Consider the following 26,783-nt stretch of genomic DNA (forward strand, 5'->3'; position numbering starts at 1 on the left):
CACGGCACCACCGTGAGAAAACTTCACCTATTGCGCGCTCTCAAACTTGGATTTTTTAAAGAACCCTATTAAAATACCATAATTGCCATCAATGGTTTTTTGGTGAATATTTTCTGGAGTCGTGTGGTGAACAACAGAGGTATACCTACAAAAATTTTCAACCTTCCTAATCTAGCCCCTCCAGAGCCTTCAGCCCCCCACCACAACTTTTACTACATATTTTTGAAATATAAAGTTACTTTGATGATCATTAATTATGTCGTTTCCAAGTGATCTGAACGCAAATACAAACGTCTGATTTCGTTTTACGCTCACCCCCTTCAGAGCATCAGCCCCCTATGGAGAGGCTGGGTATGAGCAAAACGAAATCAGATGTCTGTATTCGGAGTCAACGAACATGTGTTGCACTCTGGCGGTGAAATGCATGAAACACATGTTATCATGCTGAAAGGGGGACATTTCCATACTCACGCACGCTTACACACGCGCACACACGACTTGTCGAGATGCGAATGAATGTGATTCTCTGCAAAAAGTCCCCCTTTCAGCAAGTCGATGGTGGCGCCGCCACGAGATGTTAACGCCGAATTTGCGTTTAGGTCTCTTGGAAACGACGCCAATTTCGTGAAAGTAGCTCCATTTCAAAAATAGTGGAAATTGAGGAGGTGAGGGGACTGAACTATGGAGGGGCCGGGTTTGTGCTCAGGAGGTTTGAATCATATAAAAACGACACCAATATCATCAAAGTAACTTTATTTCAAAAATTTGTAGTAAAAATTGTGGTGGGGGCTGAAGGCTGTGAGGGGCTAGATCATCAGAAAACGTGACGTCATATTCGTGCTCAGCGGTATCGAATCACGAGGAAACCATACATTGTACCTCGCAATTTTCATTGTAGTTGTAAAAAGCAAAAAATAAGTGTTGAAAAACGCAATTTTGAGGGTTAAATATGAATGGAGGGGGTTAAAAATTCTTGTAGGTATACCTCTGCTGTTCACCACACTGCTCTAGAAAATATTCACCAAAAAACCATTGATGGCAATTATGGTATTTCAATAGGGTTCTCAAAAAAATCCAAGTTTGAGAGCGCGCGATAGGTGAAGTTTTCTCACGGTGGTGCCGTGGAATAGTGTTGACAAAACGCGCGGTAGTACTGGAGATACACGTTTTTTTTCAAACATTCTTTTTTTTTGACCATGTTGCATTGTTGCACCCCCCCTTTGGGACCCTGGGAAAATTATATGTAATACCTAAAGATGTAACTAAATTTCTGAAAAAATTTCGCGATGACCCCCCCTCCCCGTTTTTTTCTACGAATTTTTGAAATTTTGAACCCCCCCCCCTAAAAAACAAATATGAATAGTTTTTCTTGAAAAAAATTTCACACACGCACCTACCTAGTGACTATTTTTTGTGAAAGTTTCAAAATGTTTGGACATCCCCCTCCGGAGAACGAGAATTTTGAATTTTTGACACATAGGGGGGCATTTCTCGGGTTGTGGTGGGGCGGTCGGCTCAAAAAATGTTTTGGTATGGTTTTACATCCATACTAACATTTTGGGTGAGTTTCGTCAAAATTGGAGTAAGGGCGGATTTCACCATATTATGCTGAAAGGCTCTTTTGTCACGAGTCATCAGTCAATTCATCCAATTATTTTGTATGTAGGTACCTATTAAAAAACAGGGCAGTAAGTCGACGAACAAGCTCCCACCGTCACGACATCTTTTGCAAACCAAGTTCATACTATTCGCCGATTGAAAATTCAGAAGGTGAATTTTAAAATGCACTTTTTCATGTTCATCAAAAATTGAAAATTTTCGAATGAGTGTTTTTCCGGTACCTAATTTTTAGATTTCTGTCCACCCCCCTCCCAGAAAAATGTCTTTGCATAATGACTGAAAAATCACAAACATAGCCTAAAATGAAGAAAGAAACTGATTAAAAATTTGTATTAGGTTTAAAAAAATTATAATTGTAAAAATAAGACGTACCTATATAGGTATACTAGGTATTACAATATTATCACATAGTAGGTTATTTTAAAGGTGGGCAAAAGATGCAGGTATGGCATAAGTAATATAAGTTCCATAAATTAATAAGAATCAGACGCACTAGTCGGATTTTCCGTACATGCTAAGGATGTAGTCTTCCTAATCATAATCAAAATTCGTCTAACTCATTGTCAGTCTTTCAGGATGACGCGGGCGCCTTCCACTATCTGATTCATCACTGGAATGATAATAGTACTCTGCACAGTCGGTGGTCTCTTCTGACAAATACATCCAGTGAATAATCTTCATCGTATCGCTTTCTGAGTAACGTTGCTCAAATTCTCGAATCTGACGCCTATCGCCATCGAAAACCCATTCGATAATTTTCTTCAAGATAGACGGATATTTGTGCTTTTTCCATTTAAAACTTTCTTCTACCTTTTCATTCATGATTCTGTATATTTCACGCGACTTGAATTTTTTCATTTCGCTTCTGTTCGATGAAAATTTCCAATGTATGAGATCGTCTAATGAAGAAAATGATAACGTTACATCTCTGCAATTAACGTACCGTTCGACTACTTGGCTCAAAAGAGAATGAAATAATTTATTAATCGGTAGCGAACGTCTGAATCGCTCTATGTTACTTTCATCACCGCAATAACACCACGTAGCGAATTTCTGCAGATTCATTTTTTTCAAAGATCTGATCCCACCGTAATCGGTTCGACACGATTCTAAAAATTTATCGCCTATATTTTCTTTGGCAGTGATCACTTCTCGAGGGGTGAGAACTTGAGTTAACAGATTCTCGATCTCGGTAAACTTCTCATCGCCATTTGGACGGTAACAATCGCGATAATTGCAGTGAGTGCGCGAGAAAGTGAAAACAACTTTTCTCTTTTCTAATCTAGATACTTCTCGGTTCGGATACAACTCGTCAATAAATTGAGACAGTGTTTGCCAATTTTCAGCTTTCCACAGCACATTGGTGGTTAGTAATCCAGATTTTAACAAACACTTCTTAAAACTTGTCTGTAACGTTGGTTTCAAAGTGAATAACTCGAGGAATTTGTTAAATTCTTCGCGATTCGAGTAGAATAGATCTCGAAAACGGTGCATAATTCCAGCTGGTAGATTCGACTGCATTGCTTGAATGAGTATATTTTCCTTGACTGAAACACGTTCAGTTTCGTCCAGACAATGATCTATCAGTGAACTGAACACATCCGGATGATTCAATGATAAACATGGTCCAGCGTGTTGCAAATATCTCCGTCTGAATTCGAGCGTTGTTCGAGATAAAACAGCTTTCAGAAATTTAAACCTACCGGAACTTTCAAGCATCGGACTTCCATCTATCAGCTGATTCGCAATTTGAAAATTTTTCACGTTCACCATGTACTCGATTAAATTCAAAGGTGCAGTGTTCCATGAATAAATAAAAAATTCCATACAGCTTTCTTCATCTGGTATTCCATTCTTCCAGATATGTTCGAGTATAAATTCGTATTCCTCACATTCAATTGTCAACTTGATACGATCCCAAACAGCCTCCGCTAGCTCGAATTCTCTCAAAAACGCAAAGCTGACGATAATTGTAATAGGTACTTCGGAATACAACTGCTCGAGCTGACTTTTATTCAACTTTGAGAATAACATCTTCTGGTATCTTTTGTAACTCTCGTTTAGAATTAAATTTATGGCCATTTCCGTTTGATCGTCTTCATCGAAAAATTCCCAGAAGTATTCGTACGTAGACCATTGATAGACGCCGTAACACGATTTCAACGAATCAAGTACACTAATGAAAGCAGATTTAAAGCTTGCATCGTCTCTATCATGAGTACTCATTCTTTTATATTCTATCCAGCACCTTGTTAGTTTGTCTCCTTTCACAGATCTAGAAATGAACGCTTTACTCAATGAATCCAGAGGAAAATCTATTATATAATCGACTAAACAGTATTTAGCCATCATTTCGAATTTGAAATCGCCACCATTCGAATACCTCCAACATGATAACGCTTTCTCTATCGTTTTTTTGTCATCAATGTGACCATTTGAGTCCCAAACCAGTCCATAGACATAAAAATACGAGTCGTCATCGTAGTACATATCGGCTAATCTCAGGATAGGCCTATGAAGTGCGCCCCGGTCCGTATTAAATCTTAGTGAATGCATTTCTTTTTGCATCTCAGCACAAAGTGCTGTCATTTTTCCTCTGATGCGGTTTGGGACCATCAATTTATCGATTACATTGTTCGCATGTCTAAAATAATCGTAATAGTTTTGAGAGTAGTGATGATGCAACGTTTCCAAAGTCGCTGCGAGTACAGCCATTTTTTCCAAACTTGGTACGAGTTGGACGTACGTATTTTTATCTTCCAAATCGATATGAGCAGTTTCCACTCCTTCTCGAGAATGGCCATCCAGTTTCTGTTTCTGAAAGAGAATTGAAGAAAATCACATTAACAGTAGGCCTTTTCTGCCACCTTTAGGTTACAAAATAACAGTTTTCCTCCTAACCTGTTACAAAAAATTTCGTCAGCTTGGTACCTCTGCTTAACATTTTGAAATTTTGATCGAAATTCAAGTACTTAGGTATTCCTAATATCCATCGCATACTGAATCTTACACGAAATTGAATTGAAAATTTCAAAATAATCTAGGAATTAAAGCTTGTCCTTGGAAAACAGGATCACGTAGATACATACGTGGTGACGTGCTGATATCGATATTTGTAAGATCAGTTCTTGAAATGATTTTTCAATTTTTTGAAAAAAATTGATGATTAACAAATCATAGATTTTTAATAAAATCAATGCCAGGCCATGCCGTGAAATTAATGAAATCGATTTTCCTCGAGGCTCGATTCGTATAATAGGTACTTTCGTTTTTGCAATTTTTTTGCCAGCTTTTCACTATTTTAGTCCTTCTGATGGGTAATTTTTTCCATTTTAAAATTATTCTAAGCTACGTTTACGTGCCTATTAAGTAACTGTCGCAAAAAATCGAAATACTTACATATGATTCTCGTAAAAATATAGTCGATAAGTAGGTACCAAAAAAAAAAAAAAATCGTCAATCAAAGAATCGAGGAAAAACTGAATATAGGGTGACTTTTTCGATTGTCGATTAGGTATTAAATAGAATTTAAATCGACACCCCTTCACGAAAAGTTGGATTTTAATTTACCACCAAGAAAAAAAATTCTCAAGGAGCAATGTTTTCAATTTTACTCATTTCATTTGCAATGACATGGCCACTTGGGCAGCCCATAACAGTGTTCGACGAATAAAAAACTGAGATTTCTTATCACGACAGCTGGCGAATATTTTGACTCATTATTTGGCTTCTTGAGGGATAAGTACATACTTTCGGTAGGTACCTACATTCTGAATGTTCGTAACATTAAATCCCAACTTAATCTTAAAAACTACCTATTAAATAATAGTTTCGAGTATTCTGTATTAATTATTCACCTTTATTTGGTGAGTTGAGGAATCATCCAACGCCGAGTTCAGTAATCCTTCAGGTGCAACAAAGTCACGTTTTGTAGCGTTGAACTCTTGACGAAGATTCTCATCGTCTGACATGATCTACATAATACGAATCAGAAAGAAAAACATTCATAATAGTTTATGAATTGTTCGATTGAATCAATCGTAAATTAATCTAAACTAAATGCCTAATGAAGACCAATCTTTCTCCCCTCCTCCGAATGCTCATAATATTCAAAAATCAATCCACAATTTCATATGTCATCAGAGTAATTATGGCTTTCGAAGGAAACACAATTACCTGCAGCTTCCTTAGCAATCAACTGAAGAATACTTCCGATCCACTCAAACACAGCATTCAAGAATTATTATTTTGAAACGATTAAAACATTAGCAACATTTCGCAACAACTACATATAGATAGCAACATATGATCGTAAGCAAAACACAACTGTAGTACACAGAAATCACACAAACAACTGAACAACTGAAGCCTGAAGGAGAGCAACGACTGGCAACAAGCAACAAATAGAGGAGGTGTGGACTGCGGCGATGCAACCGCTTCCTATAGCTTGCATCTGTGGCTGTGCCACGTGCTGGTAGGTCAATGTAGCTTGCAGTTGCACCATGCACCGCAATACTTCGTTAACTAGTCAATATTTTGGAAACTGTTAACGTGTTGACCATTTCCAAGGTGTAGAAACCGTTCAAACATAAAAGACAGTACAGTTTTTGAGAAATTTCATAAGTTTAACATTACCTGGTACATTTTTAAGATTTCTCCTCAGAATTTTGTCACAAGTCAAAATCAAAATTGCGCAAAAATTTCAAAACGGCAAATTCTTCATTTTCCCTGAATTCCTCGAGTTGTTTCTCCCTACTTTGATACCTAAGTCACACGACACTTCCTCAAGTTACAATTTATCTAAAAAAGATGATCCATTAAAATTTTGAGCACAAAATTCTCCAGAAATGTTCAAAACATAATTTCATCAAATTATGTAAAATACCTCACGTAATTTTGACCCATTTCGAAATCTCAAAATCATGACTCAATTTTTGAGCTCAGAAATTGTCCGGATCAGTAAGTAAGTGAACATGAACAATTTTCGAAAGTATCGGTCTATGCACTATTATGTACCTACTCTTGTGTATTTTTTTTCAACTGGCTACAATGCAGATTTGCAGAATAGTGAATGTGTACCTTTACCTTTCTGCCCAAAATGGCTAAAAATTCTACCATTTGTCAAAGTTTCCAAATAGGCTCGTTTCTTTGCTAAAAATAGAAAAAATTCCAGCAGTAGGTAGGTAACCATTCCCCTTCCTAAAAATTACCCAACAAATCTTGCTAAAAAATACGAAACATTTCTCCCATTTTCAATAAACATTGTGAAAAAGAATCATTTTTTTGGCCATCACCCAATTGATAAAAATTCGTGATTTTCATCAAAAACAGTCAATATTGCTTTTTGCTTGAAATTATCAAAATTATCGGTGTAGGTATTTGCAAAAAAATTTATATATTGTCTTTATTTTTTCAAAACTTGCTAATTTTTACTAATATTACCAGATTTTTGTTTTTAATTTTTTTTTTCTTCAAAATTAGGTAGGTAGGTATCTGAAAACTCGACTTGGTATTTGTCAGAAATTACCAATGTACTCGTATTTCTTTTCTTATTCTCAAAAGAAACATAGGAACTATGCATAACTGCACAATAGGTAATCAGCAGCAGGAACAAATGCTCTGAAAAGTTTTTGAAGACTCAGTGTAGTGGGAGAAAAATACACAGCTTTCTTCCACTCAAGTGGGAAAAAAATATTTTTATCCGTCAATTATACTGAGAGAAATTTACACACAAAAAGTTCAGTCACCTTTAATGGGAGAAAATGTCCCTGACTCCCTGTCTCCTAACTGGGAGAAAAGTTTTTTAGGTGGTGGTGCCAAGCTGTCCTCCACTGTTGCGATAATAGCCAATAGGAAACAAGTTTATCACGAATATCGCCGAGTATAGTCGAGTATGACATAATTTTAGAGCCAGCCGCGCGAGATAGCGCCGCTAGAAGCGTACAACGCGTGCACCACTTACCCCACTTGTTTGTCACCCGATTTTCGTTGTAGGTTCGTTATAAAAGCTCTGATCCGAGACAAATAGGCAGGACTGCAGACATCGACGCCGCCAAGTATAGATCCAACTTTACTTCCATCTCCCTGGGATGGGCAGGAGCCCTCCCAGCAGAAGATATCAATAAATCCGTTTCAAGCTTCAATATTTCCAACTGTAGCTCCTACTGTTTCCAGCTTTAGCTTCCTACTGTTCGTGATATATTGAACTTAGATGAATTTTGGCATCTGCAGCCTCGGACTTTGCCATCATCTGTGATGACATCGTTTTGCATGCCAAGTCCCAATGGGTCAATTAGTGAATCTTCAGCTGTCTGGGATCACTCTTTGAAATGCACAGATAGGTTTTAATCACAAATGGCTTTGGTTCACATCATTCATTTTACTCATTTTAGTTTCTAAGTTCAAGACCTTGGCTCACATTGTCTTCCTTTATTTTCCTTTTTGTTTGAAAATGGCGTTGGCTCACAACGTGCATTTTAGTTTCAAGTAAAGACTCTTGGTTCACATTATCTCCTTTATTTTCCTTTTTTTTAATATTTATTTTCCTTTTTGTTGCTCACAACTTTTAGTCATTCCCAACTCTCCACGGTTTACAATCCTTTTTATTCATCTTTGCTTTATCCACTTTAATTATTAAGAATAAATGTCCTAAATGTGAATTTGTCTTGGACTTTTATTCAACTTTCGGGACTTTGAAACTCCAATGAATATTTCCAACTTTACCACAAATATATCATTCCGTCAAAAGTTCAATCATTTAATGGCTCCAACTGTAACCCCACGTACCTATGCATTGTAATATAAATTAGTACATAATATTTGGGAGGGAAACCAATTATTACATCCGCAATTCGTCCAACCCTGAGATCATGCTGAGCTAGCAATAGAATCCTGAGAGATATCATTTTACATCACAATACTTCCATCACTAATTTTCCAACAGAACGAGAGTACATGAACAGATATCCAGATGGCCAAAGAGGATTTGAATTAGTTTATATTTTCATATCTTCAAAGAAATAATATTTAATTTTTCCATCTATGGTAGTTTTTGAAATTTTCTGTTAATTTCTCCCTCTACATCAGAAAACGATCGCGTTATTGAGTGAAGTACCCAAGTAAATATTTTAACAGATGTCCTGTTTACTTAGGCCTACATAATTAACAAAAAGGAAATCAGGACATCAGGTAAAGTAGCAGTTTTGGATCACCTTTTTTAAAAAATTCTGTAGGGCGTAAATTTCAACATTAATTTTCAAATGTTATCATCTGTGCTTGTAAAGGGAACCTTCCTACACAAAATATTGGAAAAAAATTTTTCGTTCGAAACTGAAGTCTGGGGGCTGTTTTTTCACCCAATTGTAAAATTGTACTCATACATGAATAGAAGGTAGCTTCCATAACAACCTATCACTGGGAAAAATTTCAATGTTTCACGGATAAAAAGTTGCAGGGGAAAAATCTAAGACCCAAAAAGTCCCAATTGTGGATCAAAAATTTCCAATCCACAAGCAGGCCCTTATAAATTGAGGATGCATTTTAATAGCAATTTTTTTGAAATTTTTCAAACTCAGGGTTATATGTATTTGTCCAAAGTTACGTTTAGCTTCACCGATTTTTATATTCTTACCTATTGTATTTTATTCAGAATTTGAGAGAGTATAGCAAAAAATTCAATAAAAAAATGAGTAAGGGCCCGATTGCGGATCAAAAATTTTAAGCCTGCTTGCAGATCAAAAATAAATTCACGAAATTCCAATCAAATGCGAATGATTATCATTGCACATCATCAAACGATAAGTTATAGCTTGGGTTTGATATGCATTGACATAAATTTGGTGAATTATTCATGAATTTGATTGTGTTGGAACAAATGCCTATCAAATTGCTCACTCACATTCTCCACTCTTGAAACTTCAAAATTTTCAAAGAAGGCACTGCTCACTTCCCATTGAATCACTTTTTCAGGAAAAAATAGCACATTTTATATTTTTTTGAATTTTTGAAATTACACATCAAAATTTTTACCCAAAATTTTTCACACAATTATCAATTATTATTATTTTTTCCGCGCCCAAAAAACTTTTTTTTGTTGAACTTGTTGTTTTTGTGCTGTACGGATGTCACAGAAAAAGATATCACTTCTTCGTATTTTCATTTTTCACAATTTGGAATGACACAAAACGAAGATCCATAACTGGGTACGGGATCCGCAACTGGTACTTTACCTTATGATAAAAAATAACAATTACTCACCACTTCACCTGTTCGCCGTTATCCAACTTATTTTCAGCTATATGTGGATGTGAGCATGTAAGAGTCAAACTTTTGAATGAAACACAACATGGGCACTTTCAACCACGGATACCACGAACGAAATAAAATATTTCAAATAGTAATGTCAAAGCATTTGATTAATAATTTAAGAAAGCACAAAGCACCTAAAAAATTCAACACTGAAGATACAAACACCAGAAAAGTGATGTTCACCCCCCACGCGCCAAACACAAACTGAGCTAGTGAGCTCCCTGCTAAAGGCGCACCACCAACATCACTATCAGCAAGCAGGGGGGAGGGAGGAAGGTGCGTGCGCACCATCAACGTCGATTTATAAACTATGTAGTATGTAAACCAAGTCAATGAGTCAACCCTACACTAAGGTATTCTTAAGTTATCTAGGAGTACCTACTGTAAAGGACTCTTGAGATACCCTCAATTATCAAGTTTTATCACAAGAGACATAAAATGTGACATACATATCTATCGTCTACTTTAATTATTTTAAAATCAAGACTCAACTTGAGTGGTACCTTAAAGTGTAAATTTGCAACATAAGGAATGAATTCAAGTTTAAGTATAGGTCAAATTCAAAATGTTTAATTTTGGAGTAAGGTTCTTGAAAAACAAAACCTATATATGTAGCAAAATGATACGAAAATGTACTCTTTATGCGTACCTCTACCTACTCATCTACCTACATATCAAATTAGGATTTTTTTTGCCAAACAAAACTTTCAAAATAAGAGTTGGGTTGTCTTACAGTACAGTTAAGAGGAAATGAGTAGAAAGTTCAGTTACTAAGTATGTGAGTCAATAAATTAAAAAAAAAAAAATAAAATACAGTATGTATGTACTTAAAAACAAACGAAATATAAATTTAAGCAACTTATATGACACAATTATCTATCATCTGTCATTTGCGTGCTTCTACACATCTTACCTACTCTTGCGTTTAATTGGTTGCATAGTTATTTATATTTTTTTACCCATAAAAATCGTACCTACTTAAAATGGGTCTATTGTTGAAATTCAAAAGTGTTCCCACGATGTAGGTACATAACTTCAAAATTTTGCCGATCAATGGGGAGGAGGGGATATCCAAACCCTCCTTAAATCTGCCTCTGATTGTTGGGTTTACTTCTACTGGAATAGGTAGGTATGTTCTACTTTAGAGATCGTTTTCAACATCGAGTGAGAAAAAATGTACTTTCAAAGCCAGAATTTTTTTTAAATGAATTGCCTTACAAAATCTGAGAAGAAATGGCGACTGTTGCACATCTGAAAATGTTATGAAATTTTTGAAGATATAATAAAACGAATTTTTTGTCGAAGAAAATGTGTGACAACTGTAACAACATCTTTTGTAAAACTAGTTCACACTATTCGCCGATTGAAAATTCAGAATGTGATGTCCACCCCCCTCTCAGAAAAATATCTTCGAGTAACTAATGAATGAAAACTCACAAACTTAGCCTAGAATTAAGAACGAAACCAATGGTAAAAATTTATATTAGATTTAAAATGAAAAAAAATTGTAAAAATAGGTATAGGTAGGTACCTAACTGTAGGTATAAGTATTAATTACATATGTGAATTTAACGATAAACAACAAGACGAGATGTGAATATTTTAATCCACACGTACCTATACTAAAATATTATAACATTGTACATATTTTAAAGGTAGGTAAACGAGGTAGGTATGGTTTCAGTAATATAAATTCTATAAATTCATAAGAATCAGTCGCACTAGTCACTAGTCAGACTCTTCCTATAATGTGCTATGACGAAATCATCGCCATCAAAATCCATGGAACTAGTTGTCAGTCTAAGAGGAGTGTGCAGGCGCCGGCGCCTTCCACTATCTGAATCATCACTGGTGTGATGATAGTACTTTGCGCAGTCGGTGGTCTCCTCCCACAAATACATCCAGTGAATAATCTTCATCCTATCGCTTTCTGAGTAACGTTGCTCAAATTCTCGAATCTGACGCCTATCGCCATCGAAACCCCATTCAATAACTTTCTTCAGGACAGACGGATATTTGTGCGTTTTCCATTTAAAACTTTCTTCTACCTTTTCTGTCATGATTCTGTTTATTTCACGCGACTTGAATTTTTTCATTTCGCTTCTTTTCGATGAAAATTTCCAACGTATGAGTTCGTCTAATGAAGAAAACGATAACGTTACATCCCTGCCATTAACGTACCGTTCGACTACTTGGCTCAAAAGACTACGAAATAATTTATCCATTGGAAGCGAACGTCTGAATCGCTTTATGTTGTATTCATCGCCGCAATAACACCACGTAGCAAATCTCTGCAGATTCATTCTTTTCAAAGAACTGAGCCCTCTAGATCGACATGCTTTTAGAAAACTATCACCTATATTTTCTTTGGCAGTGATTATTTCTCGAGGGGTAAGAACTTGAGTCAAGAGATTATCAATCTCGGTAAACTTCTCATCGCCATTTGGATGGTAACAATCGCGATAATTGCAGCGAGTGCGCAAAAAAGTGAAAACAACTTTCCTCTTTTGATATCGAGCTACTTCTCGGTTCGGATACAGCTCGTCTATAAATTGAGACAACGTTTGCCAATGTTCAGCTTTCCACAGTACATTGGTGACTAGTAATTTTGATTCTAACAAACACTCCTTGAAGCGTGTCTGTAAAGTTGGTTTCAAAGTGAATAACTCGAGGAATTTGTTAAATTCATCGCGATTCGAGTATAATAAATCTCGACAACGATGTAATATTCCAGCTGATAATAGACTCGTCGAAATTGATCTAAGGAGTATATTTTCCTTGACTGTCACACGGTCAGTTTCGTTCAAACAATGATCAATCAGTGAACTAAACACATCCGGCTGATTCAATGATAAACATGTTCCAGCGTGTTGCAAATATCTTCGTCTGAATTCGGGCGTTGTTCGAGATAAAACAGCTTTCAGAAATTCAAACCTACCGGAACTTTCAAGCATCGGACCTCCATCTATCAGCTTATTCGCAATTTGACAATTTTTCTCGTTCATCATGTACTCGATAAAATTCAAAGGAGCAGTGTTCCACGAATAAATCAAAAATTCCATACAGCTTTCATCATCTGGTGTTCCATTCTTCCAGACATGATCGAGTATAACTTCGTAGTCATCACATTCAATTGTCAACTTGATACGATCCCAAACCGCCTTCGCTATCTCGAATTCTCTCAAAAACGCAAAGCTGACGATCATTGGAAGAGGTGCTTCGGAATACAACTGCTTGAGCTGATTTTTATTCAACTTTGAGAGTAAAATCTTCTGATATCTTTTGTAACTCTCGTCTCGAATTAAATTCATGGCAATTTCCGTTTGATCGTCTTCATCGAAATAATCCCAGAAGTATTCGTACGTAGACCATTGATAGACGCTGGAAGACGATTTCAACGAATCAAGAAAGCTAATTAAAGCTGCAGATACATTGTATGCATCTTCTCCATCAAGAGTAACCCTTCTCTTATCTGTTATCCAGTATTTTTGTAGTTTGTCTGCTTCCGCAGCTCTGATGAATTCTTCACTCAACGAATCCAGAGGAAAATCCTTTATATAATCCTCTAAACAGTATTTAGTGATCATTTCGAACATGAAATCGCCCTCATTCGAATACTTCGAACACGATATCGCTTTCTCTATCGTTTTTTTGTCATCAATGTGGCCATTCGAGTCCCAAACCAGTATGTAAATATAAAAATACGAGTCGTCATCGTAGTACATATCGTGCAATCTCAGGATAGGCCTATCAAGCCCGTGCCAGTCTGTTTTAAATCTTAATGAATGTATTTCTTTTTGCATCTCAGCACAAAGTGCTGCCATTTTTGCTCTGATAAGGTTTGGGACCATCAATTTATCGATTACATTGTTCGCATTTTTAAAATAATCGTAATAGTTTTGAGAGTAGTGATGATGCAACGTTTCTAAAGTCGCTGCAAGTGTAGCCATGTCTTCCAAACTTGGTATGAGTTGGACGTACGTATTGTTATCTTCCAAATCGATATGACCAGTTTCCACTCCATCACGAGAAGTTCCATCAGGTTTCTGAAAGAAAATTGAAGAAAGTCACATAAACACTAGGCCTCTCTCTGCCACCTTTAGGTTACAAAATAACAGTTCCCCCCCAGCCTTTCACAAAAAATTTCGTCAGCTTGGTACCTGACATTTTGAAATTTCGATCGAAATTCAAGTATCCATCGCATACTGAATCTTACCCAAAAGTGAATTCAAAATTTCAAAATAATCTAGGAAATAAAGCTTGCTCCTTAAGAACAGGACCACGTAGATACGTACTGACGTACTGATGTCGATATTTTGTAAATACGAATAAGATTAGTGTTCATGAATTGATTTTTCAATTTTTTGAAAAAAATTGATCATAACAAATCATATTTTTTTTACAAAATCAATGCCATAAAATTAATGAAATCGATTTTTCTCGATTCTTAATTCGTCTAGGTACTTTCGTTTTTGCAATATTTTTGCCAGTTTTTCCACAATTTTAGTCCTTTTGATAATTCTTTCCATTTTAAAATTATTCTAAACTATGTTCACGTAATTAATTGTGGCAAAAAATCGAAATATGTACATCAGCTGATTCTCGTAAAAATATAATCGATACGTACAAAAAAAAGTCGTCTATCAAAGAATCGAGGAAAAACTGATTTTAGGGTGACATTTTCGATTAGGTATTGAATGAGTAGAGTTCAAATCGACACCCCTTCACGAAAAGTTTGATTTTAATTTACCAACAAGAAAAAAAATTCTCAAAGGCAAATTATATCAATTTTACATATTTTATTTGCAAAAACATGGCCAGCCCATATCAGTGTTCGATGAATAAAAAACTGAGATTTCTTATCACGATGCAGCTGGTGAATATTTTCAGTTTTTCACTCATACATATTTGGATTCTTGAGAGATAAGTACTTTTGGTAAGTATATACACTGAATTTTTGTAACATGAAATCTCAACCTAATTCTTAAAAACTACACTACCTATTAAATAATAGTTTCGAGTATTCTAGATAAATTTTTCACCTTTATTTGGGGAGCTGAGGAATCATCTAACGCCGAGTTCGGTGATTCTTCAGAAGTAAAAAAATCACGTTCTATAGCGTTAAACTCTTGACGAATATTCCCATCGTCGGACATGATCTATGAATCAGAAAAAAAACACATTCGTGTTAGTTCGAATTGTTCGATTGAATCAATCGTAAATTAATCTGCACTAAATACCTAAATGAAGTCTAATCTTTCTCCCCTCCTCCTAATGCTCATAATATTCAGAAATCAATCTACAATTTTATACACCACAGAGTAATTATGGCTTTAGAAGGAAACAAAATTACCTGCAGCTTAGCGATCAACTGAAGAATATTTTCGATTCACTCAAGCACAACATTCAAGAATTATCATTATCAAACAATTTTTAAAAAATATTATCAACATTTCACAACAAACATATCGTAAGCAAATCCACATTCAACGGAAAGAGAGCAACGCGAGCAACAAAAAGGTACAATGTTTCGTGAAACGAAGTTGATTGGACTAGGACCATGATGACTGCGACGATGCAACCGCTTCCTTCATCCTAGTGCATCTGTGGCTGTGTACCACATGCTGCGTAGGCGTAGCTCGCAGTCGCATTTGCACCATGCATCGAAATCCCAACTCAATCATCTTAAAAACTCTTGAATAATGTTCTCGAGTATTCTGGATTAATTATTCTCCTTTATTTGATGAGCTGAGGAATCATCTTGATCTAACGCCGAGTCTGGTAATTCTTCTGGAGCAAAAAAAAAAACACGTTCCATGGCGTTGGAACCCTTGACGAAAATCATATCGTTAGACATAATGTATGAAATTGTCTTTTTTTTTTTGCAAAAAAAAAAAATCAAGCAGTAGATATCTACAGATAGGTAACCATTCCCCTTTCTGAAAATTACCCAACAATGTTGCTTTTTTACCTAAAAAAATCCGGAACATTTCTCCCATTTTCAACGAAGATTGCATAAAAGAATCATTTTCTGACCAATAATTGCTAAAAATTCGCGCCTTTTCATCAGAAACGGTCAAATCTTGCTTTTTCCTTAAAATTGTCAAAATTCTTGTTTTTTTTTATTTTTTCACAAAAATTGTCCAAATGTCTTCCCTATGGCTGGATCGCTTTTTGAAAAAAATTGCAAAAAAATGTACCTACTTAGTTTCTTGTTTTTAAAAATTGCTGATTTTTACTAAAATTAGCAGAGTTTTGTTTTAAATTCTTTTTTTCAAAATTAGATATCTAAAAGCCAGACTCAGCATGTAGGTATTTGTCAGAAATTGCCGATCGAAGTAGGTAGATAGGTAACTGTTTTCTCATTCTCAAAAGAAACATAAAAACTATGCATATAATTGTACAATAATTAGCAGAAAAAACGCTCTAAAAAGTTTTTGAACACTCAGAAAACGACATTATTATTAAGTGAAAGTACCTAGGTAAATATTCTAAGAGAGATCCTGTTTACTTACATTTTCAACAAAAAGAAAATCAGGACACATGATAAGAAATACAATAATTACTCACCCATTATCCAACACATCTTCAGCTATATTTGAAATGTGACATATAGGTACCTACTTACCATCTAGATACTTTAAATTTCGAAAGCAAGACTCAACTTAAGGGGTACCTACCTTAAGGTGTAAATTCGCAACTTGAGGTATGAAATTAATAATATGTAGTTTATACCGAGGTCAAAATGCTCAATTTCGGAGTATTCCTAAAGAATATTGCAAAATGATACGAAAAGGAACTCTTTAGGCGTACTCGACTACATATTAAATTAAAATTCTGTTTTTTGCCGAACAAAGCTTTCAAAATAAGAGTTTAAGCTTTGCCTTACAATATGTACTTACTTAAAAACAAAACTTGATATTTATAATGCCTTGAAATATAAATTTAGGCAACACATGTGACACAATTATCAATTATTGAGAATTTTCGTACTTCTACACATGGGTCATTCCATGTCAATTCAACCAACGTTTTTGAGTCATGTCTTTCGATTTCACTCAAAATTTTTTTTACAATATATACCCACCCAGTAAATGAGAACCCCGCAATTAGTTTGGTCCCAGCCCCCTCAGGGGCGGGTGGGGGGGGGGGGCTTCCATTATTTTCACATTGTCTGGAGGTACTCAATTTCAGCAGCCCATTCCACCAAAACTATGATACTTTGATCAAAACTTTACTGATTTCACAGTTCGAAAGGGCATTGCATTTACAAGTACAACTTTTTGAGCATTTTGAAATTTTCAAAAGTTGAAAGTTCAAATTTAAAAATGGCGCTGTAAGTGGGAGCTACCATTCAAAATTTTGAAAAAATTTCCATAGATGTATCTTTTGATGTTTTTTTGAAATATTTAAGTTTCGAGATGGGATCTCCCAATAGAGGGGGAGCATCTCCACCCCCAATTTTGGGATAAACTTTCGAAAAAAAATCTAGGGCATGTGATATATTGAATTGTATGTTTTTGGTGACGCTGAACACGAATATGACGTCAGATTTTTGATTTGACTCCATCCATGGCCGCCAGCACCTCCCCAAAGGGGGTAAAAGTTTAAAAAAGTGTTTTGTTCGTGCGACACATGGAATTGTATGTTTTTAGTGACGCTGAGCACGAATATGACGTCAGATTTTTGATTGGACCCCATCCACGGCCCCCAACAATTTTTCTGGATTTTTACCTATTGAGGGAGGTTCTGGGGGACATGGGTGAGGTCGATTTAAAAATCTATGGCCATATTCGTGTTCAGCGATGTCGAAAACATACTATTTCATGTGTCACACAAATGTCGCCATTTTTTGGGGGGTTACCCCCTTTGGGAAGGTGCTGGGGGTGGTGGACGGGTCCAATCGAAAATCAAACGCCATATTCGTGTTCAGCGTCATTATAAACATAGAATTGGATATGTCACATGCCCTAGATTTTTTTTCGAACGTTTCTCCCAAAGTTGGGGGTGAAGATGCTCCCCCTCTATTGAGAAATCCCATCTCGAAACTTGAATATTTCAAAAAAGCATCAAAAGATACATCAATAGAAATTTTTTTCAAAATTTTTAATAGTAGCTCCCACTTACAGCGCCATTTTGAAATTTGAACTTTCAATTTGAAAGTTCAACTTTCAACTTTTGAAAATTTCAAAATGTTTAAAAAGTTGTAAATTCAATACCCTTTCGAACTGTGAAATCAGTTTTGATCAAAGTATCATAGTTTTAGAGAAATGCGTTGCTGAAGTTGAGTACCTCGAGACAATGTGAAAATAATGGAAGCCCCTCAACCCACCCCCTGAGGGGACTGGAACCAAACTGATTGCGGGTTTCTCACTTCCTGGGTGAGTAGATATTGTAAAAAAAAATTTGAGTGAAATCGAATGATATGACTATCAAAATCGCCTTTTTTTGGTCGAATTGACATGGAATGACCCTGTATGGATAAAAATGTAAGTACCTTAAAATGGGCCTATAATTGAAATTCAAAAGTGTTACGATGATGTGCATAACTTGAAATTTGAATACGACGAAACAGATAAAAAATTCAATTTTGCAATAAAATCAAAAAAAAAATCCTTTTCGAGCACAATTATGAATAATTTTAGAAATAAGTACAAAACAGCAATTTATCTCGACTAGCGCGAAGCGAAGGCAAAATCTTTTGAAAAAAATAAGAATTTTGAGGATAGATACCTAGGTGATTTTGTCAGCAAATCAACTACTTATTAGGTACTTACATATTTGGCCGACAATTTCTGAATATTCAAAATATGGGAGGGGGGTATACCTCCTAAACACCCCTTAAATTCACTTTTGACTTCGGGTTTACGTACCAACTGGCATACGTTGTATTTTGGAGATCGCTTTCGACTTCGAGTTCGAAAAAAAGTACTTTTAAAGCCAGAATTCTTTCAAAAAAGTTGCTTCCAATTCCGAGAAATAACAACTGTTGCACCTCTGAACATTTTATAAAAATTTTTTACTCGTAAACTTGGGCTAGAATGAAACAAGAAACTCATGTTAAAAGTTTAAGTTGGATTTGAAAAACATAAAAAAAAAGATTCTGTACAAATATGTAGGTAAAAATAGTTGTACTTATGTGCCATTTACTTAACGACCCGTAGGTAGGTACCTACTGAAATATTATCACATTGTATTTTACAGGTGGGTAAAAAATGTACATAGCTAGACGTAATAAAAATTCTATAAATTAAAAAGAACCAGTCATAGTAGAGCGGGAAAATAACGTAAAAAAGCAGCGGCAAAAAGGAAAAAATTGGCACATCAATTTTTTCTTCGGGAATGTGTTCGGATGAACCCTCTGAACCACCAAAAAAAAGCCGACTCTCCTATCCCTGGAGGAAAATTTTTTAGGGGGCTGAAACCGGTTCCGATTCACGTTTTTTGCGTTTTACTCCGTAAATATTGGGTTTTTGAGAAAAACTACCATGACGAAAAATGTTCCCCTTTAAATTCTCGACAATTTGATGCTACGCTCGATACCCATTGCTCAAGGGGGTGTCCAAAAAAAGGGGTGGAAAGAGTAGGTGTTTCAAAAAAGGTCAGTCCAATAAATTAATCAAAATTACCACTTAAAATCATTCGTTTTGGCTCAAATTTTTTTTACAAAGTCTACTCACACAACTACTAATCAAACTATCATTGGTTTGTCTTCAACCCTCCTCGGAGGTTCGTGAGGGTTGCTTGATTTTTTAAGTAACACACTACTGAATCATATATTTGAAAAACAAATCTGGACGTGCGATATATCGAATAGTATGTTTTCGAGGTCGCTGAATACGAATATGAACTCATTTTTTGCATACAACCCCTCAAAGCCCCTCTGTGCCCCAAAATGGGGGTCAAAATTGTGAAAAATCGTGAAAAGTCGAGTGATATATCGAATTGCATGTTTTAAAAGTCGCTGAGCACGAATATGGCCTTATTTTTTGGGCCCAACCCCGCACAGCTCCCAACTGCCCCAAAAAAGGCCAAAATTTTGAAAAAATGTGAAAAGTCGAGTGACATATTGAATGGTATGTTTTCGAAATCGCTGAGTACGAATATGAACTTTTTTTTGCCTACAGCCCCTCAAAGCCCCTCTGTGCCTCAAAATGAGGGTCAAAATTTTGATAACTCGTGAAAAGTCGACTGATATATCGAATGGTATGTTTTTTAAAAAAAAAACATGAACCACGAACTACTAATTTTCGATGTTTTCTTCCATCAAAAAAAAAATGATTTCATTTTGTTTTCGATTGGTAGCCAATACATTAGACTCCCGATTATCCGACCTAATCGGGGGTGTAAGGTGGGTCGGATATCAAAAAAGTCGGATAATCCAAAATTGATGTTTTAAGCGTAAAAATTAAGTGCATAAGCTTGAGACGACAAGCTTTCATTCAGAAAATCAAGTTTTGGCTCAAAACAGGAACAAAGAATCGAAAAAATAACTAATAAACAAAAATAACGTATACTTTTGTACATTAAAGACAATGAAATACTGACTCAAATTATAATTTTTGGAGATAAGTTGGATCGATTTCAAGGAAAATAACACCGTTTAGAATACAAAATGCTGAATCCTTGCATTATTATTCACACTCCAAAATCAAAAATTAGATGTTTTTTGGATTATCCGACCTTGGTGGGTCGGATAATGCGAAAAGTAAGTCGGATAAATTCGTACCGGATAACCTGAAAGTCGGATAATTGGGAGTCTACTGTAAAAAATGAAATCGAAAACTTTACAGGAAAACAATCGAAATGAAAACACTGAGATAGACAAGAAGATTCACATCTTACCTACTAAAGACATTGAGGATAATTTTGTGGCGTTTGTATAGGACGTTTGAATAGTAAAATGAGTGAAATAATAAAAATGAGTCTGTAGTCGTATTCAGCGATCTTGAAAACATACTATTCGACGTATTACACGTTTTTTAGTGGCTTTTCGAAATTTTATCCTATTTAGGGGGCGTAAGGGGATTTTGAGGGATCGTAAGTAGAGCAGGAAAAAAGTGCATATTCCAGTTCAGTGTCTCGAAAACATACAAATCGATATATCAGTCGACTTTTCACGAGTTATCAAAATTTTGACCCTCATTTTGAGGCACAGAGGGGCTTTGAGGGGCTGTAGGCAAAAAAAAAAGTTCATATTCGTACTCAGCGATTTCGAAAACATACCATTCAATATGTCACTCGACTTTTCACATTTTTTCAAAATTTTGGCCTTTTTTGGGGCAGTTGGGAGCTGTGCGGGGTTGGGCCCAAAAAATAAGGCCATATTCGTGCTCAGCGACTTTTAAAACATGCAATTCGATATATCACTCGACTTTTCACGTTTTTTCAACATTTTCACCCTCATTTTGGGGCACAGAGGGACATTGGGAAGTGGGACCCAAAAAATAAGTTCATATTCGCACTCGGCGACCTCGAAAACGTACCATTCGATATATCACTCGACTTTTCACGATTTTTCACAATTTTGACCCCCATTTTGGGGCACAGAGGGGCTTTGAGGGGTTGTATGCAAAAAATGAGTTCATATTCGTATTCAGCGACCTCGAAAACATACTATTCGATATATCGCACGTCCAGATTTGTTTTTCAAATATATGATTCAGTAGTGTGTTACTTAAAAAATCAAGCAACCCTCACGAACCCCCGAGGAGGGTTGAAGACAAACCAATGATAGTTTGATTAGTAGTTGTGTGAGTAGACTTTGTAAAAAAAATTTGAGCCAAAACGAATGATTTTAAGTGGTAATTTTGATTAATTTATTGGACTGACCTTTTTTGAAACACCTACTCTTTCCACCCCTTTTTTTGGACACCCCCCTTGAGCAATGGGTATCGAGCATAGCATCAAATTGTCGATAATTTAAAGGGAAACCTTTTTCGTCATGGTAGTTTTTCTCAAAAACCTAATATTTACGGAGTAAAACGCAAAAAACGCGAATCGGAACCGGTTTCAGCCCCCTAAAAAATTTTCCTCCAGGGATAGGAGAGTCGGCTTTTTTTTGGTGGTTCAGAGGGTCCATCCGAACACATTCCCGAAGAAAAAATTGATGTGCCAATTTTTTCCTTTTTAAAACCGCTATTTGCCCGCTCTATAGTTTTCATCATCAAATCCATGAAACACATCGGCGGTCCATGGGAATTGCGCCGAGTGCGCCTTCCACTATCTGATTCATCACTGGTATGGTAATAGTACTCTGCGCAGTCGGTGGTCTCTTCTGACAAATACATCCAATGAATAATCTTCATCCTATCGCTTTTTGAGTAACGTTGCTCAAATTCTCGAATCTGACGCCTATCGCCATCGAAAACCCATTCGATAACTTTCTTCACGATAGCCGGATATTTGTACGTTTTCCATTTAAAATCTTCTTCTACCTGTTCTTTCATGATTCCATATATTTCACGCGACTTGAAGTTTTTCATTTCGCTTCTACTCGATGAAAATTTCCAACGTATGAGTTCGTCTAATGAAGAAAACGATAACCTCGCATCCCTGCCATTAACGTACCGATTAACTACTTGGCTCAAAAGATAACGAAATAATTTATCAATCGGAAGCGAACGTCTGAATCGCTTTATGTTGTTTTCATCTCCGCAATAACACCACGTAGCAAATCGCTGCAGATTCATTCTTTTCAAAGATCTTACCCCTCCAGATTGACAGGTTTTTAGAAACCTATCGCCTATATTTTCTTTGGCGGTGATTACTTCGCGAGGGGTAAGAACTTGAGTTAAGATATTATCAATCTCGGTAAACTTCTCATCACCATTTGGCCGGTAACAATCGTGATAACTGCAGTGAGTGCGCGAAAAAGTAAAAACAACTTTCCTCTTTTGATACCGAGCTACATCTCGGTTCGGATACAAATCGTCTATAAATTGAGACAATTTTTGCCAATTTTCAGCGTTCCACAGTACTTTGGTGATTAATAAGTTAGATTGTAACAAACACTCCTTGAAACGTGTCTGTAACTTTGGTTTCAAAGTGAATAACTCGAGGAATTTGTTAAATTCTTCGCGATTCGAGTACACTAGATCTCGAAAACGGTGCATAATTCCAGCTGGTCGATTCGACTCCATTTCTTGAATGAGTATATTTTCCTTGAATGTCACACTGTCAGTTTCGTTGAAACAATGATCCATCAGTGAACTAAACACATCCGGATGATTCAATGATAAATATGGTCCGGCGTGTTGCAAATATCTCCGACTGAATTCGGGCGTTGTTCGAGATAAAACGGCTTTCAAAAATTTAAACCTACAGGAACTCTCCAGCATGGGTTCTCCGTACATAATCTTAGTCATAGTTTGACACTTTTTCACGTGTATCATGTACTCGATTATATTCGAACGTGCAGTGTTCCACGAATAAATTGAAAATTGCATACAGCTTTCTTCATCTGGTATTTCCTTCTTCCAGATTTCTTCGAGTAGAACTTCGTATTCCTCACATTGAATTGTCAATTTGATACGATCCCAGACCGCCTTCGCTAGCTCCAACTCTCCCAAACACACAAAGTTGACGATAATGATAAGAGGTGCTACAGAATACAACCGCTTGAGCTGATTTTTATTCAACATTGAGAATAAAACCTTCTGGTATCTTTTGTAATTCTCGTCTCGAATTAAACTCATGGCTATTTCCGTTTGACCGTTTTCATTCATAAAATCCCAGAAGTATTCGTAGGCAGACCATTGATATTTGTTGCCGCAAAACGGTCTCAACGAGTTAAGTAGGCCAATCAAAGCAGATTCATAGCTTGCAACGTGTAGTATACCGAGAGTAATCTTTTTATATGTTATCCAATACCTGGTTAGTTGGTCTCCTTCCATAGATCTAGAAATGAACTCTTTACTCAAAGAATCCAGAGGAAAATTCATTATATGATTCACTAAGCAGTATTTAGTGATTATTTGGAATATGGAATCGCCATTATTATTCGATCGTCCCGAATACGATAAAGCTTTCTCTATTGTTTTTTTGTCGTCAATGTGACCATTTGAGTCCCAAACCAATCCGTAGACATAAAAATACGAATCGTTATCGTACACATCCCGCAATCTCAGGATAGGTCTGTCAAGCCCGCGCGAGCCGGCACCGAATCTTAGAGAGCACAGTTCTTTTTTCATCTCAGCGCAAAGTGCTGTCATTTTTTCTCTGATGTGGTCTGGTACCATCAAGTTATCGATTACTTTGTTTACATCTGCAAGATAATCGTAGAAGTTTTCAGAGTAGTAATAATGCAACGTTTCTAAAGTTGCCGCAAGAGTGGCCATGTCTTCCAAACTTGGAATGAGTTGGACATGGGCGTAAGTATTTTTATCTTCCAAATCAATATGAGCAGCTTCCACTCCACTATCCAGTTTCTAAAAGAAAAGTGAAGAAAGTCACATAAATACCAGGTCTATACTTTCAAGTAGATACCTCTACCGCCCTTACAATGTAAAAATAAAATCGATAGGTACTGTACCAAAAAAAAAAAAAAAATCGTCAATCAAAAAATCGAAGAAAAACATCTGATTTTTAATAGTGACCTTTTTCGAATCTCGATTGAATAGAATTTACTTGAATCGACACCCCTTTTCGAAAAGTTGGATTTTAATTTACCAAGAAGAAAAATTCACCAGGATAAATTTCTTTCAATTTTATTTTATGTACTCGTTATTGCAAAAACAAGGTCAGTATTTTTGCCATATCAGTGTTCGACGAATAAAAAACCTAAGATCTTTTATCACAACAGCAGGGCCGTAGAGAGCCAGTGAGGGTCTGGGGCAAAAAAATGAGGGCCCCATGGAAAATTTTCACCCTCCCCCACCCCACCCCACCCCACCGGCCCAACCAAATCAGTAGGTTTAAAAAAGGTACATAATTTATAATTCGTACAAAATGGTGACAAGTACCTAGTGTAATTTTGATTTTGAAGAGTGTTTTAAAATTCAAAAATACGAAGAAAATGCAAAAATATTGCCCAAGCGGACCGAGGGCGAATTTTTTTTGGGAAATTATGTTTGAAAAATAGTTAACAATTTTAGACACAATTTACAAATTTCAGAGTTGTCAGTTCATCACTGAACATTTGAAATTATTTTCCAATTGCCAACTTATTAAGATTTCTCAAAAACTGAGGGCCCTTCGGAAAACGAGGGTCCGGGGCAAATTGCCCTATTTGCCCCCCTCTCTACGGCCCTGCACAACAACTACCGAATATTTTACTCGTACCTATTCGGGTTCTTGGAGGAAACTTTTGGTATATTCTGAATTTTTGTAACATAAAATCCTAACTTAATTTTAATAACTAGGTACCCAAGTATTGAATAGGTACCTAGATAATAGTTTCGAGTATTCTGGATTAATTATTCACCTTTATTTGATGAGCTGACGAGGAATCATCTAACGCCGAGTCTGGTACAAATAATTCTTCTGGAGCAAAAAAATCACGATCACGTTCTATAGAGTTGAACCCTTGACAAAAATTCCCATCGTTTGACATGGTGTATGACTCTGAAAAAAATCATGCATGTTAGTTCGATTGAATCAATGCGTAAATTAATCTACACAAAATAATGAACTCAATAATCTTTCTCCCCTCCACCCAGTGCTTATAAAATTCAGAAATCAATCTACAATTTTATACCTCAGAGTAAAAGTAGTTAAATGACGTTTGAAGGAAACAAAATTATCTAATACCGGCAGCTAAACAATCAACTGAAGAATACTTCCGATTCAACATTCAAGAATTATTATTTTGAAATGATTAAAAAGCAAAACACAACTGTAGTACACAAAAACCACACAAACAACTGAAGCCAGAAGGACAGAAGGAGTCTGGAAGGAGAGCAACGACTGGCAACAAGCATACAATTAAAGGAAGTGTGGACTGCGGTGATGCAACCGGTTCCTATAGCTTGCATCTGTGGCTGTGCCACGTGCTGGTACCTAGTTCAATGTAGCTTGCAGTTGCACCATGCGCCGCAATGCTTCGTTAACTAGTCAATATTTTGGAGACTGTTCGTGTTGACCATTTCCGAGGTGTAGAAATCGTTCAAACATTAAAGACAGTACAGTTTATGAGAAATCTTAAAAGTTTAACATTACTTGGTACATTTTTAAGGTTTCTCCTGAAAATTTTGTCACAAGTCATTATGGTCTTTTCATCCAATTAAATAATGATGAAATTTTTGTTTTCAATTTAGAACCAAGTTCGTTAGGTACGAAAAAAAAAAAAAAATCATCAAACAAAAATTTACAATAGGATTATTGGATAAATTATTGAGTATGAACAATATGTTGAGGAAACATGCGAGGTCCAGAGGACCTGGCAAGAGGGTATATTTCGGTTAAGTGTGGTTGGATGGTGAGATAAAAATCGAAGATCGAGAATAAAAATAATTTAATCAACAAAAACCATCAAATCAAATTCAATCTATCAAAAAATCAAATTTCATGAGAGTGAATATGTAGGTACCTATTTAAATTGTTCACCAAATTGTGTCAACATCACGTCAACTAAACTCAACTTCAATGTTCGGAAATCGTAAAATTCGAGAAAAAAATTCATTACCTAATTAGGTAAGTAGATAGTCGAAAATGCACATTTTTAAAATTCGAAAAAATTAGATGAAAGGTCATTCCATGTCAACTCAACCAACGTTTTTGGGTCATGTCCTTCGATTTCGCTCAAATTTTGTTTACAATATCTACCCACCCAGTAAGTAAGAAAGCCGCAATCAGTTTGGTCCCAGCACCCTCAGAGGGCGGGTGAGGGGGCTTCCATTATTTTCACATTGTCTCGA

At 36.1% G+C, this 26,783-nt stretch overlaps 4 protein-coding genes across 5 annotated transcripts in view; all 4 read right to left on the minus strand.

Annotated features, from left to right (window-relative positions):
• LOC135840888 (5-hydroxytryptamine receptor 1-like) overlaps positions 1–26,783 on the minus strand; it is a 919,288-nt gene that overhangs the window by 298,299 nt on the left and 594,206 nt on the right. The gene's annotated exons all lie outside the window — the stretch shown is intronic.
• Positions 1,942–9,280, minus strand: LOC135840366 (uncharacterized). Its single transcript, XM_065356859.1, has 3 exons — positions 5,797–9,280; positions 5,478–5,594; positions 1,942–4,437 (listed from the first exon to the last, which is right to left on the minus strand). Exons 2-3 carry the CDS (start codon positions 5,589–5,591, stop codon positions 2,173–2,175), a joined length of 2,379 nt encoding a protein of 792 aa, XP_065212931.1. The 5' UTR covers positions 5,592–5,594; positions 5,797–9,280; the 3' UTR covers positions 1,942–2,172.
• LOC135840797 (uncharacterized) lies at positions 11,393–15,441 on the minus strand. Of its 2 annotated transcripts, none has more exons than XM_065357486.1 (3): positions 15,281–15,441; positions 14,970–15,086; positions 11,393–13,973 (listed from the first exon to the last, which is right to left on the minus strand). In XM_065357486.1, the coding sequence occupies exons 2-3, from the start codon at positions 15,081–15,083 to the stop codon at positions 11,649–11,651; spliced, it is 2,439 nt and encodes an 812-aa protein (XP_065213558.1). In that variant the 5' UTR covers positions 15,084–15,086; positions 15,281–15,441; the 3' UTR covers positions 11,393–11,648. The 2 variants fall into 2 exon arrangements, with proteins under 2 accessions (XP_065213558.1, XP_065213559.1); XM_065357487.1 differs by having other exon boundaries at positions 15,168–15,293.
• On the minus strand, positions 21,725–25,805 carry LOC135841482 (uncharacterized). Its single transcript, XM_065358455.1, has 3 exons — positions 25,625–25,805; positions 25,352–25,491; positions 21,725–24,356 (listed from the first exon to the last, which is right to left on the minus strand). The coding sequence occupies exons 2-3, from the start codon at positions 25,478–25,480 to the stop codon at positions 21,948–21,950; spliced, it is 2,538 nt and encodes an 845-aa protein (XP_065214527.1). The 5' UTR covers positions 25,481–25,491; positions 25,625–25,805; the 3' UTR covers positions 21,725–21,947.

The sequence above is a fragment of the Planococcus citri genome, chromosome 3, assembly GCF_950023065.1.
Source record: "Planococcus citri chromosome 3, ihPlaCitr1.1, whole genome shotgun sequence".
Taxonomy (NCBI): domain Eukaryota; kingdom Metazoa; phylum Arthropoda; class Insecta; order Hemiptera; family Pseudococcidae; genus Planococcus; species Planococcus citri.